The 22,638-nt window shown below is 35.7% G+C and overlaps 1 protein-coding gene across 2 annotated transcripts; it reads right to left on the reverse strand.

Moving 5' to 3' along the window:
* Positions 1-558: 558 nt before the first annotated feature.
* On the reverse strand, positions 559-22,542 carry LOC131144705 (protein Iojap-related, mitochondrial). Of its 2 annotated transcripts, none has more exons than XM_058093527.1 (6): positions 22,144-22,542; positions 21,655-21,742; positions 20,531-20,673; positions 16,323-16,428; positions 15,815-15,915; positions 559-1,033 (listed from the first exon to the last, which is right to left on the reverse strand). In XM_058093527.1, exons 1-6 carry the CDS (start codon positions 22,477-22,479, stop codon positions 962-964), a joined length of 846 nt encoding a protein of 281 aa, XP_057949510.1. In that variant the 5' UTR covers positions 22,480-22,542; the 3' UTR covers positions 559-961. The 2 variants fall into 2 exon arrangements, with proteins under 2 accessions (XP_057949510.1, XP_057949511.1); XM_058093528.1 differs by lacking the exon at positions 559-1,033 and adding an exon at positions 14,864-15,108 and having other exon boundaries at positions 22,144-22,501.
* Positions 22,543-22,638: the final 96 nt, after the last annotated feature.

Here is a 22,638-nt window from a genome sequence, read left to right on the forward strand (position 1 = left end):
ACTTGAGTTTTACAAATAATTATAAAATCAATTAAGTTTATTAGTTTAAATAAATTTTCAAATTGAATAAAGCATGCGTATTTTATAATTTAAATTTCCAACTATTTAAATCATCTACTACTACAGAACCACATTTAAGAGCCTATTTATTCATTAAATTTTTAACCAAACTCTTGAGCTCAAGCCGAGCTCAAACCAACCTTTAATATTCTAGTTCAAGCCTATATATTATGCAAATAGACAAGCTCATGAGTCCTTACCCAGCCCAACTAGCGAGATTCTCACTAATATTTCAATTCTTTTAGAACCTCTCATTTTGAGGGATAAGAGGTCTTGTTAGGTATCTCATACTAATATTATTTTAAATTTTTTTTACCCCATCAAACTAACCTATTGGCCTCAAGCATTTTAATCTAAATAATCATATGCAAAAGTAGTCCTTACAATTTATCTAGAGCTAATTCAACCTTATGAAACTAGCTCACAAACCTATTTAATAAGTCCAAACTAAGCTTATAATCAAGCTAATCACATGCCAAAACAAGTCAAACCCATTCATGTTCAAGCTCCGCTCATTTGTCAAACGAGCCATAAAATTGAATTTGAAAATTATTCGTTTGCATAATAAGCAAATATAAACGAGCTCTTATCAAGCAGAACTTCCAAACCACTCATGAACAACTTAGTTCGTTCCTTCAACTCCAACTATTATCTTACTTGAGATCTAACAATTAATAAGCTTGGGCATTAAGCCAAAAAAAAAAAAAAAATCAATGTTGTCATGACTTGCTTCCTCGAACATTACAAGAAGATTTTTATCAAAAGAACTTCATGGGGCAATCCAAATCACTAAACATCACAGAACTGCTGCACAAAGCCACAAACTCCAATCACAAATATTGACTCTGTAACCAATCTGGAGTGTTAAGGATTTCATCTCGCCAGCTGAAAGATCAGACAATCATGCAGGTGTTTGCGGCCGTTTTTTGGAGTTGTTCTTGGGACGCACCTTGACAAAAGCTTTTCCCAATTCCTGATTACATGAAAACCAAAAACAAAGAGTTAAATGCTAAAGGAAAACACGGATTGATTGTGCTACTAACTAGTATCAAAAGCAGCACATCGTAGATCTCAAAAACAAATTGGCTTCTTTTTTTTCCCAAAATAATAATTCATTTGATGAGTTTGATTTCCATTCAGTTGACAAACAAAACCAGAGATATTGGTATCAAAAGCGCCAACGTTGCTCATTTTTCAGAAAGGCAGTTTGCATTGAAAGCATAATGGGAAGGGGAAAAAAAATGGTATGATGGAAGAACTCGTCTACGAATTTGAACTTCAAGATTCACTAACTATGTTTAGAGAGGGATTGAATTTAAATTTATATTGCATTTAGATAAGATGTGATACAAAATTGTATTGAAATTATCTAAATTCACCAAAATTCTAATTCAAAATTCAAAATCCATGCACCCAAACGCAACTTCAAAGAATCTCTGAGAAGACTATCCAGCCTCGGCTGTTATTATTTCTTCATATTAGAACAGAATCATATCGTAACAACCCACATCTCAGAAATTCTGCGGCATAACTTCTCTTAAATCCTTGGGAACCAAAAAATTAAATAAATAACTCAGCTCTCTTTCACTTCCATTACCAACATGGTTTGTGCTTAAAATTGTTTGGTGGAAACAAATCAAAAAGTGATGGTTGGCCCTGTTGACAAATCAGATGCCGGAAGACAACTCTGAAACATGTTTCCATGCAACTTTTTTTTTTTACAAAAAAAAAAAAGCAAGATGAGAAAATAAAATTTGGCAAAAAACATGTTTCAACACAACTTCAATTTAAAATAATAAATAAATAAATTCTGGCATACAATGAAGGTATGCGAGAAAATGAATTAGGAAGGAAAAAATTTGCTCATCTGAATCTTATCAATGTCTGTATGAGTGTATAAGAAATAGTTCTTCCAACAAAACCTTCCTATGACCCTAAGAAATTTTGATCTCATCTCATCAATCAAGAATTAAAAATAAAAATAAAACATGAAAGCTTGCAAGGACTCGGTGCTTAGGGCCAAAGGCCCCCAAAATCTTCCATGGACCCTCAGCAGTCAGAACCTTTGACCGTCATTATTTTTTTTTTTTGATAGGATATTTTAGGGAGGATGGTGAGGCTCAGAACCCCACTTTAGCATAGGGTTGGGTGAGCCTATTACACTGGGCCATACCATGTCCTATTTTGATGCGCCTGTATCTAGCTCCAACATAAATTTAACTGCACGTGTGTTTGGAGGGCATGGGTTTCAAGGTTTTGATTTGTATTTGTGTGATTTGAATTTTTATCCATCTGAACTCAGAAGTTCAAGCTCCCAAACATGAGGTAAAGACACTTAAACAAGAAAAATAAGGAACTCCCTTCACAAGATAAAAGGCCAAGAGATTGATAAGTTCACTAATATTCCCTAATTCTAGCAACTTAAAATGGTGTCACCGCTATCGCAACGTCCCGGAGGAAGGGTCCAGAATGGCGAGGGATAATAGATTTTGAAATGGAGTCCCCACTAACCTAATCTTTACTTTGGGTACGGTTAGAACACCTAATCTTAGTCTACTTTATCAAAATTGGGATCGGGAATTCGGCTATGCGAGGGAAAGATACTAGCACCCCCTACACACCTGTTTTACGAATGGTGCCTAATTAGTTATTAATTATCCCTAAATTAAATTTCGATGGTCTTTAATTAATTCCTATAATAAAATCAAAGTACGATTTTAAGAATGTCTAATAAGACCTCCAAATGAGAGAATATTGTTAGATTAACCTCCCCTCAGAGCTGATACAGGTGAGGTCTTGAATTATCTCTTTACCTTTTTTGAAATCATCGGGACGCACAAAAATCAAGAAAATCATAAAAAAACAATCATTTTTTAAAACATCCTCAGATTTTCAAAAATCTTTATAAAATTTTCTAAAAATTATTTTCAAATATCTTTCTAAATTTTCTAGGGTTTTTTTTAATAAAAAAAATTACTTGAAAATATCCCCAGATTTTTCTTAAAATCTTTGTAAAAATTTCCAAAAATTATTTCAAATGTCTTTCTAAAATTTTTTGGGGTTTTTAAAGATTTTACTTAAAAATATTCCCAAATTTTTTCTTTAAAAACTTTGTAAAAATATCCTAAAAATTTTTAAATACTTTTCTTAAAATTTTTTGGGGTTTTTAAAGATTAAATCTGGGAATATTTTTAAATAAATCTTTAAAAACCCTAGAAAATTTTAAAAAGATATTTGAAAATAATTTTTAGAAAATTTTATAAATATTTTTGAAAATCTGGGGATGTTTTCAAAAATGATTATTTTTTATGATTTTCTTGATTTTGTGCGTCCCGATAATTTCAAAAAAGGTAAAGAGGTAATTCAAGACCTCAAATATATCAGCTCTGAGGGGAGGTTTAATTAACAAGATCCCCTCATTTGGAAATCTTATTAGACATTCCTAAAATTGCACTTTGATTTTATTTTATTTGTTTATATTTTTTTGTTTTATAGGAATTAATTAAAGACCATCAAAATTGAATTTAGGGATAATTCATAACTAATTAGGTACCATTTGTAGAACGGGTGTGTAGGGGGTGTTAGTACCTTTCCCTTCCATAACCAAACTCCCGATCCCGACTCTGGTAAAATGGACTTAGGTGTTCTAACCGCACCCAAAGTAAAGATTAGGTTAGTGGCGACTCCATTTCAAAATTCAAAATCAATTATCCCTCACCATTCCAAACCCTTCTCCGGGACGTTGCGACAGTTTGGCAACTCCGCTAGGGATACAGAGTGTCAAGCCATCAATTAGTTTTGAATTATCCTAAATAGGAATTTAATGGTCTTTTGGTTATTCTATGATGTTTTTTCTATAAGTATGAATTGTTGTGTTTTTTTGTGTGAATATTTTGATTTTGTGAATATACTGCTTATATATAATTAACACTTATATGTATGGAATGGATGTTGGGGGTTAAGGGGATAGGCTTTTAAAATTTATGTGAGCACACACATTTTCACCAGCATTCGACCCAAGCTTTACCTTTTAAGAATAGAAAGGAACATAGTAACATTAGCTCTTATGGGACAAGGTCCTTGGGAGCGCGCGAATCACTCAGCTCATTATGAACTTTGATATAGGACGAGGATGGTCGACCTATGTCCTATGGTTTTCAACCCTCACAAGCAAGCATACACACACTAGAGACTTTAAAGTAAGAATTCAATTAATCAATATAAACACAACAAAGCATGTCATATTTCACATGTTCTAGGATTTTGAAAAGGTGTATGACGCTGTTCAGAAATAAGTCTCAATTGATTCTTTCACAAAGGAATCAAGTTAAACGCGAAAAAGATGCTATTTCAAGAATAAAAGTTCTATGATTAGCACAACAATATTCCCAGGGTTGATTTAAAGCTAGCAAGTATCAATAATGAACTCTAATAGCTCAGATGTGCTCTTGAAAACATGAAAGTTCATAGTCTCAAGCAAAGGTTGACATAAGATTAAGCAAGGACTCAAACAATGTGAATAATATGAAAACTTCAGATTCTGGGTGACTACAGTCGCTTGAATAGAAATTGAATTCTGGAGTGGCAGTGTTGGGATAGTCGACTGATGTAAGAACTTCAGGCGACTGTCTGAGAGTTCTGACAAAATACCGAGAGTCAGCAGCAGGTTAGTCGACTGACCATCAAGATAGTCACCTGACCTGATACGGGTTTGAATAAAAATGCAAGGATTCAAGGATATTTCTTATCCAAGGCTTATATGGCTTCGAACAAGGGTTCTCAAGTCATTCAAGGGTTAAATAAAGGAACAATCTTACCCAAATAAATCGTTGGATGGCTCAGTTCAATTCACACAAATTCAAAACACACCTTGAAATTTCTTACCCAAGCCTTGAGTTGCAATTGGAACTATTGTGCACTTGTAATGGTCCAAGCAAAAACTGAAATTACCACTAACTATGAAGGATATCTTGATGATATTCTTCACAAATTAGACTAGCTCTTGAAATCCTTTGTGTACGCTTTGATATATGGATGTATATGCAGCAAATAAATGATGGTTTGTTGGCCGTGGGGAAGTAACATGGTGGTGGTCGTGTGGGTGATGGATGGAGGTCGTGAAAATGAGCTATGAATGGAGTTGTTGGATAACTAGTGGTCTCACACCACCTGATCTCCAGGGAGAACAAACGTAGCCTCTCGCCACTCAATCACAAGGATCGGAACAAGCTTAACAAGCTTACAAAGACAAAGTCTTTAATTTCAATAACAATACTTAGCTGTCTGCTTTTTCAAGACTTACAATGACCATATAAATAAGCTAACATGGGGACGGGGGAAAACATAGCAATAACTACTTAAGCTGGCATGGAGGACAAAAACCAGACACACCTACAATTCCCATGTAAGCATGGGAGACACACAACTCTCAACACTCACAAACTTTTAGTAAAATAAATACTCACTAATTCTAACATCATAATACTAAACACAATTCACAAAGCACACAACTTACAAGACACATTAAAGACCTTGCAAGCTAAGTTATCTTGCAATAATACAAAATAAGTCAAAGTGGAGGCCCAGCCATGTGGGGCCCACAAGGGGTCTTGATCTCGATTTGCTTTGGCATCTCAATTCGGGACTTTCTCACACTAAAAACGTCTTCTAGATACTCCATGAATTCCTGCGTAGCAACAAACAAAAGGGCATCCGAAGGTCTCCTTGTGTTAACATGTCGGTGAAGGAAATATGGACTTCCGGAGGTCGTCCACGTGTCGAACATCTGCAAAAGACATGAGCAACCCATGCCGATCGCCATCAAACTTTGTCCATACCTATTGGGTGAGGATAGAGGACGTGCTGGGAACCTATTGTTGATAAGGAATAGAGCATGAACCACACATATTTTAACTCTAGCTTCCTCCCTTAGGATAGAGTCATGGTAAAAACCTGTAGGAAATACATTCACCTAAGGTTGGGACAGGAATTTCATCCTTCTTCAAATGATTTAGTTTATTCTTTGTTGTATTTAATTGAATTCCTTTGTATGGTGTCTCACATGTTGCATCCACATTAGGTATACATACTAAGCCAAAATTCTGGAAAAACCTCGAGTCACTCTATGGGCAACTTAGTAGTGGTATACAATGATGAAGAAATAGAGGTTTAGCAATGTTTTGGAATCCAACGGAATCATCAGAAAGGTAGTTGAATTAAGGGAATTGAGAAGATTAAGGAAGAACCTGAGGGGCAATTTGGTCAAGTCAGTACATTCAGCGAATTAATCCTTCCCATCTCCAACCATTGTGCTCTTAAAAAGTTTCCACTTTTCTGATGGGGGTTTGTGGCCCAGTCTTGCCTTGACAGGAATGGTATGGTTAAAAGGAAAAGTATGGCTGCATGAAAGAATTCCTAACTGAAAAATTTATCAGAAGCAAAATACTTAGCAAGTGGGGCAATTCTTTGGAATCAGTAGAGGAAAATAAACTTACCTACAAGTTGGGGAGGACAACCTGTGTTTTAAATTGAGAGTCAGGTTGAATTGGGAATTTTCATTAGGTGATTGGGTTTTTCCAAAAATTCTAGAAAAGTGGTTGTCTAAGTTGCATACATATTCATGCATTTGTGTACATATTCATGCATTTATGTACATATTTGGGCATTTGTGTGCACATTCATGCATATACTCATTAAAAAGAGGGCCATTTGCAGAAAGAATCAGCCAAACAAAGTTCAAAGGTATCAACATTAACCAGAACATGATCTCTCTACCTCCTTATAATGCCAGGCAAAGGGCTAGAATCATGAGGAAGCATTTAAAAAGCCACATGAGAGCTCTTGAGGAAAGTTATGAAAAGATCTGTCAAGATGTTTGGGAGATTAAGGATCAGATGAGTAAGGTAATAGAGATACCACTATAAGCAAAAGGAAAAAACTGTGCAAGCTCCAGAACTTGCAGTTGAAAGTAAGTCTCCATTTACACCAGGATTTACACCTATTAGTGAACTTCCTTCATCTCAACCGATGAATTTGTCAATTGGCTCAGAACTAAGCTCGCACCTATTTATTCCAATGGTAGCGGTCCCAAAATTTCAATTGAGGGGAAATGCTCAAGTACCGCCAATCATCAATCCTAATGTTCAAGGAGGAGAGATAGTTGAGGAAACGACTACAAAGCAGACCCTTAGTTCAGAAATGAATGAAAAAAATTGGAAAAACGTTTGCAAGCTATGGAGGGAGCAAACATGTTTAATTCGGAAGATGCCTTTGATCTTGGTTTGGTGCCTAATGAAGTCTCAGATTTTGAGAAGTTTAGTGGGCCCAAATGTCCGTTAGCTCATTTAAGGATGTATTGCTAGAAAATGGCTACGCATTTTGACAATGATAAGCTGCTCATTCACTGTTTCCAAGACAATTTGACTGGGACAGCTATAAGATGGTATATTCAGCTGGACCGAGCAAAGATTCAAACATGGAAGGATTTAGTTCATGCTTTTGTTACCCAATATAAGCGTGATATAGCTCCAGACAGATGGACTTTACAGAATATCAAAAATAAGACAAGTGAATCATTTAGAGAATATGCTTATCGATGGAGAGAAATGTCGGCACAAATTTATCCTCCGGTTGAGGAAAGAGAAGCAGTTTCTTTATTTGTCAACACTCTCAAAAAGTCATATTTTGGCCATCTTATCAGAAACACTCCCTAGAATTTTGCAAATGTGGTGACCACAAGAAAATGGATTGAAGAAGCAGTCAAGAGGGGAAAAGTAAAGTATACAGGGGTAGGACAAAATTTTTCAAAATGGGTCAGGAAAAATAAAGAAGAAGAGACCCATATAATACAAAGTCCTTCATACCAGGAAGAAAGAACGGAAAATAAGGATAGTACGTTTGAGCCAAGTATAGCACGGCAAGTACACGACCGCATTTGATTTCCTCTGGTCCTCCACCAACTTTGGGACAAAAAAATCTAGGAAAAAGAACAAATTGAAATTCAACCAATTCCAATGACCTACGCAGAATTATTTCCACAATTGGTTGAAAGGCAATTAGTTACGCCTATATCGAGAATGCCAATACATCCTCCATTCCCAAGATGGTACGAACCAAATTCTCAATGTGAATATCATGCTAATGTCATTGGGTACTCAATAAACAAATGCTGGTCTTTTAAGCACAAAGTACAAGCTTTAAGAGATGCAGGTTGGTTGGCATTTGACACAGATGAGCTTAGTATACATGAGAACTCGTTGCCTAATCACAATGGGAATGTAATAGATGCCTTTGGGTTGAACGATTGACTGGTAGTCAATTTCAAATGAGAATCAGCATGATGCAAAAGTGAATGTGAAAAACTGGACATGTGCTTGAGTACCTAGTGAAGATGGAATCAATAAAGTTCTTCATTCTTGTCAATTAAAGGACTACATTCTTTGTGTTTAAATTATTTTGAATTTGAATGAAATAAAAATACATTTCAGTCTCATCTCAACACATCCTCCTTTGATCGTCACCTTTTACCAAATTCTGTTTGTTTTTGCTTGTGTTTTGTGCAGAGATATAGGAAATGATTTTGTCGATACAAAAAGAAGTTGACCCAAAAAAAAAAAAATGATGAAAAGAAATGAAAAAAATGAAAAAAAAAAAAAAAAAGCCTCAAGACTAGAGCTTAGTAAGGACCCCACTTCAATAATGTGTCCTTGGTAGTTTTAAAAGATAAACTACTCTAGAGGAAGATTTTGACAAGGAGCCTTGTGGGAAATGAATTTCAAATTATGAGGAGTTTTATCAGGAGAAGTGGATGAAGATGACTTGTCAAACTCCATCATACTTTGCTTGATGTATTATGTGCCATGATGAAATTAATGAACAAAATTTCTCAATTCTTTATCAAGATTATAATTTGTGCCTTAAGGGTATAGTGATTGCATTCCGATCAAATGAGGGGTGGCCATCTTTGGTCAACCAGTATTCCTAAAAAAACCAGACATTGATTACCATTTGTTAACCCTTTGAGCCTGAGTTTTAAACCAACTTTTTCCTAAAGTCAGTTTACCTAAAAGCCTGAGTTTGAGTTTCCTATTGTTTGACAATTCATTTAAGGTAATGGCTATTGCCAAAAGGATGGCAGGCCATTTTTCTGCTACCCAAAAGAAAATTCAAAGAAGAGTTAGCCCTTTTGAGCCTATAAATTTTTTTTTCTTGAATAACTCGTCAAAGAATCACACCCCACATTGGGGTAGTTTCAAAAGGATTAGTCCCAAATAGATCCCAAATAAAAAGTGAGCTAAACTTCCTTCACAAAGGAAAAGCAAAAGATGTAGTAAAAAATAAAGAAGAAAGAAAAATGAAGGAAAATAAGGAGCATACTTCATAGGTGATCCTTGACCAATGTTACCTTTGAAAAAAAAAATGATGATAATTTTGAGTCTTATTAAATCATTTTCTTCCTTAGCCAATACTCTCAACCTAAATTACGGTCCAAAAAAGAAAATCCTGGCCAGATTGGCATGTGTCAGTACTTCAAATAAATTGTCAAGCTCATTTAGAGTTTGAACTATGTTATGACCTAATCCTAACAAGGTATGTAGGTAGCTTGTTCAAAGAGCAAGTTCGGTCAAACCTTTGTTAACACTAGGGGCATGAGTGTCATTTTAGGGAAGGGTTTTGAGCCTTAAGTTTCCTTGTTCTTGTTGAAACTTAAATCCTTAGCCTACATTTTGTCTCATGTCTTAAAATACACCCGGAGATTGGAATATTGATCAAAAATACCTAATGAGACATTAATTATAATTCAAGATAGAAGGTTTGAAATGAGTCATGGAATACAAATCAAGAAGGTATCCTTAAGTGGTGATGCAGTGGAGGAATTATGTTAAAGGGGAAAAGGGAAAAAAAAAAAGTAGTGGGGTTTGCCTATTGATGTGATTCTCTAAGTTAGCAGCAAAATTACACCAGCATCAAAGTATTGGTAGATTTGTTCCCTGTTAAACAAGCACAGAAAATCAAGTAAAAACAAAACAGGTTTGAGCATTGCATTGTGGTAATCGATTGCATATTTATCCATTGAAATTTCAAATTGATTTTAAAACATTAAGAATACAGTTCCAAGAAAGTATTTATTGAGAAAATCCTGAACAATATTTTCAAATCTCAAGATGAACATGATCAGTCACAAGTAAACTGAGGCAAATGACATGTCAAGTTATAAGGCATTCACATTTAATAATGTGATTGATATCTTTTGCTCAAGAATATTGCGGCACCATTGATAAAGCATGAGTTTCTTTCCAGATTAAAATTGGTGAGGGAAATGGAGATAAGCCTGAGCTAAATATCAAAGTCTTGTCTGTTGAATGGATAGGGTATTTGTAGTGATCCGAAAATAATGGTATTTAAATAATAAAGAGGAAAGGAAATGGAAACAAAAACAGAAGGAGGACTTTGAGTGTAATAACCCAGGAATTTAATCAAGGACTCGTCGACGAATACAGGGGATTCGTCGACGAGGATAACATAGGGTCTCATCGACGAGAGTATGCTTCGTCAATGAGAAAATACCAAGAGACTGTTTTCTAAATTCTGAAATTCGTCGACGAGGAGATGGTGTTCATCAACGAACCTTCTTCATAAACTCGTCAACGAGATAATGTGGCTCGTCGACGAAGACCACAGTATATATAGTGTTAAGCAAGGATTTTTACGCAGAAATGCAGCAGAACTCTCTCTCTTCTCTCCCTCTACGGCTCCTTCTCTCTCTCTCGATTTCGGCCCCATCAACCGCCAGATCGACGATTTAAGGCCACCACAATGCTCCTAGGGAAGTTCTCCCTAAGTCTACCGAAGCAGATCATCGGTGGGATGAAGTTGGATTTCATCCCAGATTCAGGGTAAGGCCCTTTTTTTAAAAAAATTTGGCTTTCCAACAGTTGTAGGAAATGCAGTAGACATAGAAATAGTAATATTTTGTTCTGAGATATATGGTTTTCAAAGTGTTGAGTAGGAAGCCCTGCAGGTGTAGGACCTGATACAATAGGGGGTTTTAGCCAGAATTAGGTAAGGGAAATATGCTATGCTAAGTAAACCTGCTTTGATTCAGTATAAATTATATGTTTTTTAGCAAATTATTATTTAGATTATTTATGCAGTTTTATAGCCTAACAATATTAATGTTCAATTGTGTGGCATGAGTTTATTATTCCCAGTACACGGTTTCCATAATTTTCAGAATAAGATGATTTTCAGTATACGTACAGAAACATGAAATTTACAGTATTTTTCAAAATATGATGATGTACCTATTTCAAAACCATAACGTTCAATTTATACAGTTAATCAGAAAATTCAGTTATCCAGTTATGCAGACATTTCAGATATCCAATTATTACAGTTTATTCAGCACAGAATATATAACGTTATGGTTATTTCAATTATTACAAAATCATGGTAAAAACAATATTTTAAAAATATCAGTTATTTATATATAGTATTAGACCCTGATGGACCATATTCAGCAGCAGAGCACGGTACTGTAGCTATATTCAGTTCAGAGTGCAACCCCTATTCAGATAATAGGTGGTATTCAGAAGTCGATCGTGTCTATGTTGTGGACAGGTTCCCCATCAGATATGGGTTGAGGGGGCCAATCTGACTGTCAAAGTTCAATTGACTTACCCTGGTCGGCCAACCAGGTTAGGTCCCGCCTTCGGGCCACACAACCCTGTCATGAGGGGTTAAATCATGACTTTCAGTTATCCATTCAGGGAATTTTCTCAGTTATTATACATACGTATGGTTCGCTTTACAAAAAATAGTCTTGCCTATAGATATTAGCAGTATTATGGAAATAATATTCAGAACAATCAATTTATGTTAAGCAACCTAGGTATGATTTATTTTGCAGCAGGTATACAAGTTTTGTTCAGTTGTGTTATTTCTGGTATTTTTCTAAATCAGATTTTACAAGCATGTAGCTCACTTGCCACACAATAGCAATAGCATATTTCGTCTTAATGAGCGTCATCTCATTCCATTAAATTAATATTTTTCAGGTGATCCAACTAGGCGAGCAGAACAGGCTCGCAGATAGAGGGGGCTACAGTGCTACCCTGCCAATAGGGTGAGTGTTTTGGGAAAGAGGGGTATTTTGTGTAGCCCTAGTTCAGTTATGTATGTTTATTTTGGGAGTATTTAGCACTCTGGTATTGTATTGTATATGTATATGGTTGTGGATAGTCGACTTCAGCTTCTCACTGCTTAGGTTGATGGTTTTATATTAATTAGAAAATAACGGAGTAGTGGAATTTCATAGTATTTATTAGTATAAAGAAAAAAAATATTTAGCAGGTCGTTACAGTATTGGCATATTTGAAGGAGGTTCATGCATCTTCATGCATTGCATCCATTCATTTGCATTTTGTAAAAATCATGGCATGAGTTAGGAGATGTCCTCATATCATGCATCATCATAATCATCACATCATAAAAGTTTTCATGAGAAATTCTGATTCTCACCCCTCTAATTCATTTATCTTTCATAAATTAGAATGGTTTGCGTCCTACCAAGGGCATGGGGCATCCCAAATCCAGGTAGTCATTTCCAAATTGTTCAGTCCATTTCATGATATTTGGGGCATTAATCTCCAATCCAAACAGTCATTTTCAAAAGCTTTGGGCTATTTTGGACGTTAAGTATCCAAGTAGTCTGGCTATCTCCGAATAGTCATTTTTCAAAGCTTAGGGCTATTTTGGAGGTTAAGTATCCAAATAGTTCAGCTACCTTGGAGGTTAAGTATCTAAATAGTCATTTCCCAAAGCTTAGGGCTATTTTGGAGGTTAAGTATCCAAATAGTATGACTAGTTCGGAGGTTAAGCATCCAAATAGTCATTTTAAAAGCTTTAGGGGTATTTTGGAGGCTAAGTATCCGAATAGTCACCTTTAAAAGCTTTAGGGCTATTAAAGATTGGCGGAGTATGAAGATCCAGATAAGTTCTAAAGTTAATTCTCTCCGTTTAATTTGTGTAGAAAATGCACTGAAATGAAAACCTGAGGTATGTTCTTATTCTGTTTTCTATGTTTGTTCTTATTTTTAATCTTGTTTCTCTGTGTTTGGTTAGAATGCACTGCAATAGTTCATTAATTTGGGTTATCCTGATTCATTTGTGTTTGGTTTGATTTGAACCAAACTGTCGCAACGTCTCCGAGAAAGTGTCCAGAATGGCGAGGGATAATAGATTTTGAATTTTGAAACAGAGTCGCCACTAACCTATTTTTTATCTTGGTGCGGTTAGAACACTTAATCTTAGTCTACTTACCAGAATCGGGATCGGGAGTTCGGTTATGCGAGGAGAATATACTAGCACCCCCTACACACCTGTTCTACGAACAGTACCTAATTAGTTATGAATTATCACTAAATTGAATTTTGATGGTTTTTAATTAATTCCATTAAAATAAACAAATAAATAAAATCAAAGTGCGATTTTAGGAATGTCTAATAAAACCACCAAATGAGGAGATCTTGTTAGATAAACCCTCCTTCAAAGCTTAGGGTTTAGGGTTTAGGGTTTAGGGATACAAGTTGAGGTCTGAATTACCTCTTTACCTTTTTTGAAATCATCGGAACGCACAAAAAAATCGAGAAAAGCATAAAAAATCATTCTTTTAAAAGATCCCTAGATTTTTTTAAAATCCTCGTAAAAAGCTTCTAAAAATTTTTCAAATATCTTCCTAAAATTTTTTGGGGTTTTTCAAGATTTTGCTTTACTTGAAAACATCCCCAAATTTTTAAAAAATCCTTGTAAAATTTTCTAAAAAATTATTTTTAAATATCTTTCTAAAATTTTCTAGGGGTTTTAAAGATTTTACTTTATTATTTTTTGTTTTATTTTCTATTTTAAGTCAAAATAACTCAAAATACTTTCCTTGATTCCAAATATTTTTTTATTTTTGTAAACATTTTTTTTTTCGCTATTTTCTCTAATTTTAAAAGCAAAATAAGAAAAATCTATTTAAAATATTGTATAAAATAATGGGTAAAAATAAAGTAAATAAATAAAAGCATACAAAATGGAAATAAAAAGAAAACCCTAAATCCCTTTTTCCCCAAAATCTCTTCTTCCCCCCCTGCATGCCTCTCCCCATTCGGCCTCCCCAGCTCCTATCTTCCTTCTCTTCTCTCTCGCTCCCTGCTTGCTCGCATGGACTCCATGGCTCTCACTCCCAGCTCTCTTGCCTGCTCAGTATCTCGCTCACTCAGCCTCTCGCTTGCTCGGCCTCCAAGTGGCTCTCAACCTCATGGCCGTAGCTTCGCATGGCTCTCGGCCTCCCTCGGATTTCGCAGGTTCGTCACTCTTCTTCTTCTTTTTCTTCTTCTTCTCCTTCTCCTTCTTCTTCCTCTTCTTCTTCCTCCTTTTTTCCTCCTTCTCGGCTTCCCTTTTTCTTTTCTTTTTTTTCTTTTTCTAATCTATGCTTTTTGCAGGTGATAATCTTCGCAAAGGGAAGGGGATTTTCAAATTTTCAACACCATCAAGATAAGTTTCCCTTTCACATTTTTTTTTTTAATTTAAGTCCTATACTCTGATTTGGGATTGGTTCAAGAGGTCCCTGAATCAAATGAATCAGGATAACCTAAATTAATGAACTATTGCAGTGCATTCAAACCAAACACAGAGAAACAAGATTAAAAATAAGAAAATAGAAAACAGAATAAGAACATACCTCAGGTTTTCATTTCAATGCATTTTCTACACAAATTAAACAGAGAGAATTAACTATAGAACTTACCTGGACCTTCAAACTCTGCCAATCTTCAAGTTCGTTCTTCTGCTGTAATTCTGAAACCCAGATTAGAATTTCTGAAAATCTCTAATTTCACCACTTTTCCCAGCACTTCTGAACTCCTGTTTGATCATCTGAATGTTTTCGCTCTGAACTTCATGTGCAATTCTTACTCCAAGAATTCCCCGCTATAGCTCTCTCATAAAAATTCCACACAGATTATCTGAATCTTTGTTGTCTGTCCCTTCCTCTCCAATAGCTCACTATTTAAAAGCTTCTCGTGAAAAATCATATTAAATTGTGATTGAATTTTGATTTGTTGATCTGTTAATTAATTTCCAATTCCATCAATCTAACTCAATTTGATTGTCACAATTGACGCCCTGATTTTTAACACATCTTTTTCTTTTTTTTTCCTTTACAGGTTTTAGATTGGAGTGCTGATGGCCTACTTCATTTTTTCCCCTTTATATGCATTTTTTTTTTGTATTTTTTTTTTTTGTATTTGTATTTGTATATTTTATGAATGAAAAATTAATTTTTTTTGTAATATAAGACCCCCAGACAAATTGGGGTTTCTGCAACCGGATAGGCAAAAGATACTATACATGCTTCCACAAACACCAGTGGGAAGATGCCATATGATATTTCTGTGGCCTATTTTCTTTGGCCCACACAAAGGAATAGCTAAAGGGGCAGTATAAATATGCATTTAGCTTGGGAGTTGAACAGGTAAAATCACGCTACAAAGAGCTGAATGACAACTAAAAAAATCTTGTAAATATTCGATTAGAGCTCAAGTCATGTACATGAATATGATAAAATGGTCAGGATGACTTGCAGTTGCAGCCAGTGAGTTTAAGATGTCATCTTCATGAGATCTAATTATTTTTTCTTCATTTGTTGAGACATCCAATTTGCAATTTACATTTGCATAAAATTCTAAATAAAAATAAATTTCAAGTTTACCTCAGTGGGAAGTTCATTGTGAGACATTTTAGTCGTCCAAAGTCTTTCCAATCTGTAATAAGCTCTAGCATTCTCATCAAGAGCGTGAACTATTATCGACCCTATAAAATGGGGGGGGTAAACAAAAAAACACAAGGGAAAAAAAAATTATGACCATTGAAAATAATTGGATATAACAGTGCCCAGTACTGCAAAATTTATTGTACCCATCAGGACCAAGAGCCTTTTTACATTATCATAAGATGTCCAAACAAATGTTGCAAATCATATAAGACAGATCAAAAAGAAAACCGCATTGAATCATAGAAAGCTAGCACAGGAATATACAAAAATGATATTTCTGAAGGATGCAGTTTTCCCCATTAAGCTGACAATATCTCGTACATTATTTTTCCATAGGTAATATATTAAATATTCATATGAATTTTATCTTCATTTCTCTCTCCAGGGATGATGAATGTATAATACCACAATGTGGTTAAGCAGTTCAAAATTCAGCTACACTAACCAGAATCAATGACAACCCACTTTCCTCCCTCTAGCCCTTCCACACTAGGCAACAACAATCTCCCAGCTGCCACCTGTTTCAGCTTTTTAAGCTTTTTCTGCATTTTCTGTTCATAAGAACAGAGCAATCACTACAATAAATAATTAAATTCATTCTTCAGGAATTTGGGGGTTCAACAAACAAAAGATATTTCACAATACACTTATATAGCATATTAACAATCCAAATATGATATGAAAAAATAAAATGACATATCAATACTAAATTCATTCTTCAGGAGTTTGAGGGGTTCAACAAGCAAAAGATATTTCACGATAGCATATATAGCATATTAACAATCCAAATATGACATAAAAAACGACATATCCATATAAATAGCACTTAATTGGGTTCAAAACTTCACCACATTCTCACATCAAATACCCAAGAAACCAGACACAAGTATTTACTAGGTTAAGGCAAGAAAGCAATGAAATTGCCTGGTAAATTAGGGCTTCAGCAATGTTTCTGACTAGTCGAGGAGACCCCACAGTGGTGAAGACCATATAATTGAACCAACTGCAGCAGCCTCAGAGCAGCATCACTTCGACATTGTCTGCTTTGACATCAGTGAGGACCATCTGGAGCTCATGTAGATCTAAAAACATCAACTTGATACCTCGGCTGCTTTTGCTGCCATTGTTGTTAGTGAGCAGTCGAACAGAGAGTATGATTGAAAAACTCCAAAAACCCTAGATTCCATGGCTGAGGAACAAGAGATTTCGATAGTGCCAAAAAAGAGGTGGAAAGGCATGAGCCCTTAGCACCGCCCACATAATGAATCACAATAAATTTAGTAATTTAGTGCCCACCACTCCACAGTCAGGAGTTTATAACTTTATATGGAGGGAGATAAGCCAACATGCAAGTGCAAGGGCTTTGTTTAGCAAGCTAGAGTGGCTTGGTTAATGCTAAGGTTATGTTTGGTTCACACGCTGTCTATTTCTAGGAATATATGTGATACCCCGTGGAAGAAAAACTTAAAATGGATTTGATGTTACTACCCATATCAACAAGGTGTACCTTTCTTTTTCGGGAGTCTTCCCATAAGAGCTCCACGGTGAAACGTGCTTGACTTGGAATAATCTTGGGATGGGTGACCTTCTTGAACGTTTTTTCTCAGAAAGTGTGTGAGTGAGGACAAAACACACTGAAAAGGACATGTGTTGGTCTGTGGGGCCAGTCATTAGTCCGATGAGGCTCGCCCCTTGTTGTCTGGTCCAGGTGGAGGAGGAGAGACGCAGTGCTCCCTGACAGACTCAGGTTGGAGCGTTACAATATGGTATTAGAGCAATTACCTAGCCGAAAGTGTGATCAGAAGTGTGATGAGATTCACATCGCTTAGGTTTGGAAATGTGGGTTCGCAACGAGGACGTTGCGTTCTATAAGTGGGGGAGAATGTAATACCCCGTAGAAGAAATACTTAAAAAAGATTTGATGTTACTACCCATATCAACAAGGCGTATCTTTCTTTTCGGGAGCCTTCTCATAAAAACTCCATGGTTAAGCGTACTTGGCTTGGAGTAATCTTGTAATAGGTGACCTTCTGAGAAGTTTTTCTCAAGAAGTGTGTGAGTGAGGACAAAACACACTGAAAATGACACAAATTAGTCTGTAAGGCCAGTCATTAGTCTGATAAGGCTCGCCCCCTGTTGTCTGGTCCAGGTTGGAGGAGGAGAGACGCAGTGCTCCCTAACAAACCCAAGTTGGGGCGTTACAATATAATAGAATAAGATGAGCGTAATAAAATTTATATAGGTGCATAATAATTTAGAAAAAAAGGTCACTCATGCAAAAGCTTGTGTTGGGCGACGAAGAAACATAATATCCAAAAAGTAAAAGTTACCAAGATGAGAATGCTTAGATGGTAGAGTGATATAATATTGAAAGATAAATTAAGGAATGAACATATTCGTGGTAAGTTAGGTGTAACTCCTATAGAAGATAAGATAAGGGAGGGACGACTTAGATGGTATGGACACTTGCAATGTAGGCAACATAGTACACCTGTGAGGAAGAGTGACCTAATTACTATGGGGGGCAATAGAAGGGGTAGGGGTAGACCTAAAATAACTTGGGAGGAGATAGTGAGTAAGGATTTAATATCCTTGAATCTATCAAAAGAAATGGTCCACGATCGCATAAATTGGCGGAAAATGATTCATATAGCCGACCCCACCTAGTGGGACTAAGGCTTGGTTTTGTTGTTGCTGTTGTTGTTGTTGTATGCAAAAGCTTGTGTTTTCCATCAAAATGTTGAGTAGGATAGAAATAGAAACTTCCATGCAAAATTTTGGGAATAATCATTCCATGTGATGGATTCATAAAAATTTTTGCATTCTCATTTACTTTATGATGATAACACATCTTATTTTGTAAGCTATGAAATCCTTATATTATGATTGTTCAATTCCCATCAATAGACATTCATTCCGTGAACCTAGGGTAAACTAAGGGAGCTTAATTCATATTTGGTGCAATAAAATTAAGGAATTTGACAAGCTAAAGGGATCTCCTTAACCCATTATATGAGTTACAGCTATCCATCCTACCAATTGACCATATTAGTCTAAGAAGTATCATAGGTGTAAAATCAATAACAACAACAAAAAATCCCTCCATGTTCTTAGCTTGTCCCCTAGAAATGGGAGGCCAAATGTGGGATATGATAATTGTCATAATGATGTAGGACAGTAAATAAATATGAACAGAGAGAATTGAGGGAGAGAAACAGTGAGGGGGAGGGAAGAAGAAGAGATAAAAAGAGAAAAGGAACAAGGCTGCTGTGCAGCAAAAAGACAGAGAGCAGTGAACAGAACACAAAAGATAATAGAGAGAGAGAGAGAGAAGAAGAAGAAGAAGAAAAAGAAAAAGGAGGAGGAAGAAGAATAAGAAAGAAGAAGCAGGGAGAGGGAGGACTGCAAGAGAAAGAGGGGAGGGAGGGAGGGAACTGAACTGGAGTTCTGGACTCAAATCTGACAACTAATGCAATATAAACAAAGTACATACTCACCCAACAATACAACTGAAAGATATCAATGAACTTCTATAAAATGGTTTCATAGGATTACGCCAATTGTCTTGATCATGGAAACAAATGATTACAAAATAACCCTAACTAAAACAAATAATTAAAAAAAAAAAAACCTACTTAAAATACACAAAATAGTATAAGTGAATTAAACTTCAAAAAACAAAAAAAAACTATATTTTTTACTAATTTAAAACAAATTCCTAATATCTAAATTTTTAAACAAAATATGATAGCCTACAATAATCCAAAAGCAATACTCCATCACATAACCTACGCAATCAAATTCTCATCAACCTAATACAGTCCAATAAAACAAACACACCATGTAAGGCTTAGTTTAAAAAATGAACAGATAAAAGTAAGTTCCCTTTTTTTAATTTGTTTGGCTTCCTGTGCAAAAAATACCTGTTTAAAGGATTTTTAATATTTGGAAAAAAGTTGTAAACTCATCAAAATTACTCAAATCTCCAATATGGGTGTGTTATTTTAGTAGATGTGAATAATGCATGGATAGTTTTTAATATTTTGGGGGAAAAAAACAGGGACACCCATAACATGACAAGTTCATAACAGGAGGCATTAGCGAAACATCCAGTTATAACTTTCTTTTGACTAATTCAGGTATTATGCAATCCTAACAGGTGGCAGCTTATCCAATCAGAAACCAAAATGAGTAGCTTCCAAACAATCATATAGCAATTGCTTTCAGCATGAATGAAATGCATAGATTTTTTAGCTTAACTGCTCGTGGTGCTGATGAGAACTATTTCACAAGTCTACTTTCTTCAACAAAGGTTTGTGTGTATATATTTTTAATTAAAGTTAACCGCTGCTTGTGCAGGTTACTTCGCAAAGCAATTGAAGATGCAATGTTGAACTCGCTTTGTTTCACTTATTATAACCAAGGCACAAAAGTTACGTCAGAGCAATCAATGACAATAAGCCTTCACATATTAAAGGGTATACATTGCAGGTAAGGCTACCCTATTGAGTATTGGTTATTTACAAGACAGAAAAATATTATTCATATTAAAATCTCTTCATAATTGTAGACAGAACAACATGTAAAGATTATTGCAGTCCGCTAATCCCCAAAATTCTAAATACAACCAAGAGGCAAGGGCAACAAACTGACCTTATGAGCAGCTTTCCCTGAGGCTAATGCAACTGACATACCATTGTCCCTGGAGGCTTCAGTGGCAACAGCAACAGGAGCCTCTACTTTTTGAGCTACTTCAAACCTTGGTTGGTCAACTGTGCTAACGTGAGCTTGTACACCTGCACCAGCAGTTGCAGTAAATAATATCTACATTCTATGACATCAGATAGTGACTTGAAGAAAACAGGTACCTGTGTCATTGTCAGACACCTATATGGTGCGTACAAAACACTTCCAATACTTTATTTCAGCATGTTTTAACATCTAAAACAATGGGAAGGAGCTTTCCAGTAGCATCTGGAGAGTAAGCAGGTTTGGGATATAACATAAAGGAAAAAACTAAAGTTAACCACTTAGATGGCCGCTGAATTTTTTAAAATGTTCTACGCTGGTCACTGCAAATTATTTAAATTTTCACAAATGTGGTTGTTGTACATTCTAAAACTTTGCAATTTTTATTCAATAGCTGCACCAATTTCACTGAGTTGCAAGTTGAAACAATACAACATTGGAAAAAATATTTGCACATGAGAACATTTTAATTTTAAAATATTCAGCAATTAACTGAGCACCCAAGTTGAAAAAAAGTCCACATCACCAAAATTATCTCAATTATTTTATTTTTCAAGTCAACACTTTTTTGAGTCAATATTATCTTAGTTATCAATTATCAGATGCTCGTGTAGTTGACTCAAATAACTGAAGAAAAAAATCAGAAAACAATGTGCCAACTTAAGCTCAGTCTAAAGTTCCAATGCCTAATTATTGTGATCAAGGCCATATATTTACAAACTCACTTTACAAAATAAGTAACAGCTTTCCAATCTCAATATGTAAATCATATTTTTCAAGGAAAACAAAAAAGCACTGGATTATAGAAACTTAGCAGAGGGATCTGGGAAAATTATACTTTTGGAGGATTCTATTTTCGCCCATTAAGCTAGCCTTATCAAGTGCATTATTTTTCCATAGGTAATATATCAGATATTAGTCAGGATTTTATCTCCATTTCTCTCTTCACCCTCATTGTATCTGTGGTACCAAATGATGAATGTATAAGTGCATGTGTGTTAATCAGTTCAAAATTCAGCTGCACAAACCAGAACCAATGCCGATGGATTGTCCTGCTTTTTGCTCTTCATCTATGGGCAGCGATAACTGCTCAGCTACTCTCAGTTTCTTCTTAGTCTGTTATGAGAATAGAGCAGTCGGTAAATAAATGATTATATTCGGCTTCTGGGTTCAACAAGCAACCTATATTTCACGATGCCAATTATATATCGTATTAACAATCAAAATATGATCAAAAGAAAAACCTTTATTTGATAGCACTTCTTATTACATTCCATTTGACCAAGAATCAATGGATTGATGTTTTGCTTTGCCCCATTTTCCTTCACAGCGAAAATTTCAAAATAATAATAATAAAATTTTGGGGGGGGGGGGGGGGGGGTGGTGTTGGAATTGGATTAACACAATTTGCACTTAATAGGGTTCAAATTTTCACCACATTCTCACATCAAAACCCAAGAATCCAACCCGAGTATATACTACACCACTGTGTAAGGCGAGGAAAGCTAAGAAATTGCCTGGTAAATCAGGGCCTCGGCGATGTTTCTGACGTGCCACGGAGATCGACCGGTGGCGAATACCATATAATCAGTCCAATCGCAACGGCCTCGGACTGGGATCACTTCGACATTGTCTGCTTTGACGTCGGTCAGGACCTTCTTAACTTCCTGTAGATCCAAAAACTTCGACTGGCTGCTGCAGCTGCCGCCGCCACCGCCGCTGTTGTCGAGAGCAGTCGAATAGAGAGTACGTTCCAAAAACCCTAAAAACCCTAGCTTCCATGGCGGGGGAACGAGAATATTCGAAGGTGACGAAAGAGATGGAAGGGAACGAGCCCTCACAGCCGCCCACATGACGAACCGCGCTCGAGTTTAATGCTCCTGGCCGGAGTTTAAATTCAGTACAACAATAAAATTGAGAAAATATTATTACCGATCTAATAAAAATCATTTATTTTATATTTATTGATTTTTAAATAAACTTAAAATGAAATAACCACATTAATTTAAAAT

Source organism: Malania oleifera, chromosome 12 (genome assembly GCF_029873635.1).
Source record: "Malania oleifera isolate guangnan ecotype guangnan chromosome 12, ASM2987363v1, whole genome shotgun sequence".
Lineage (NCBI taxonomy): Eukaryota > Viridiplantae > Streptophyta > Magnoliopsida > Santalales > Ximeniaceae > Malania > Malania oleifera.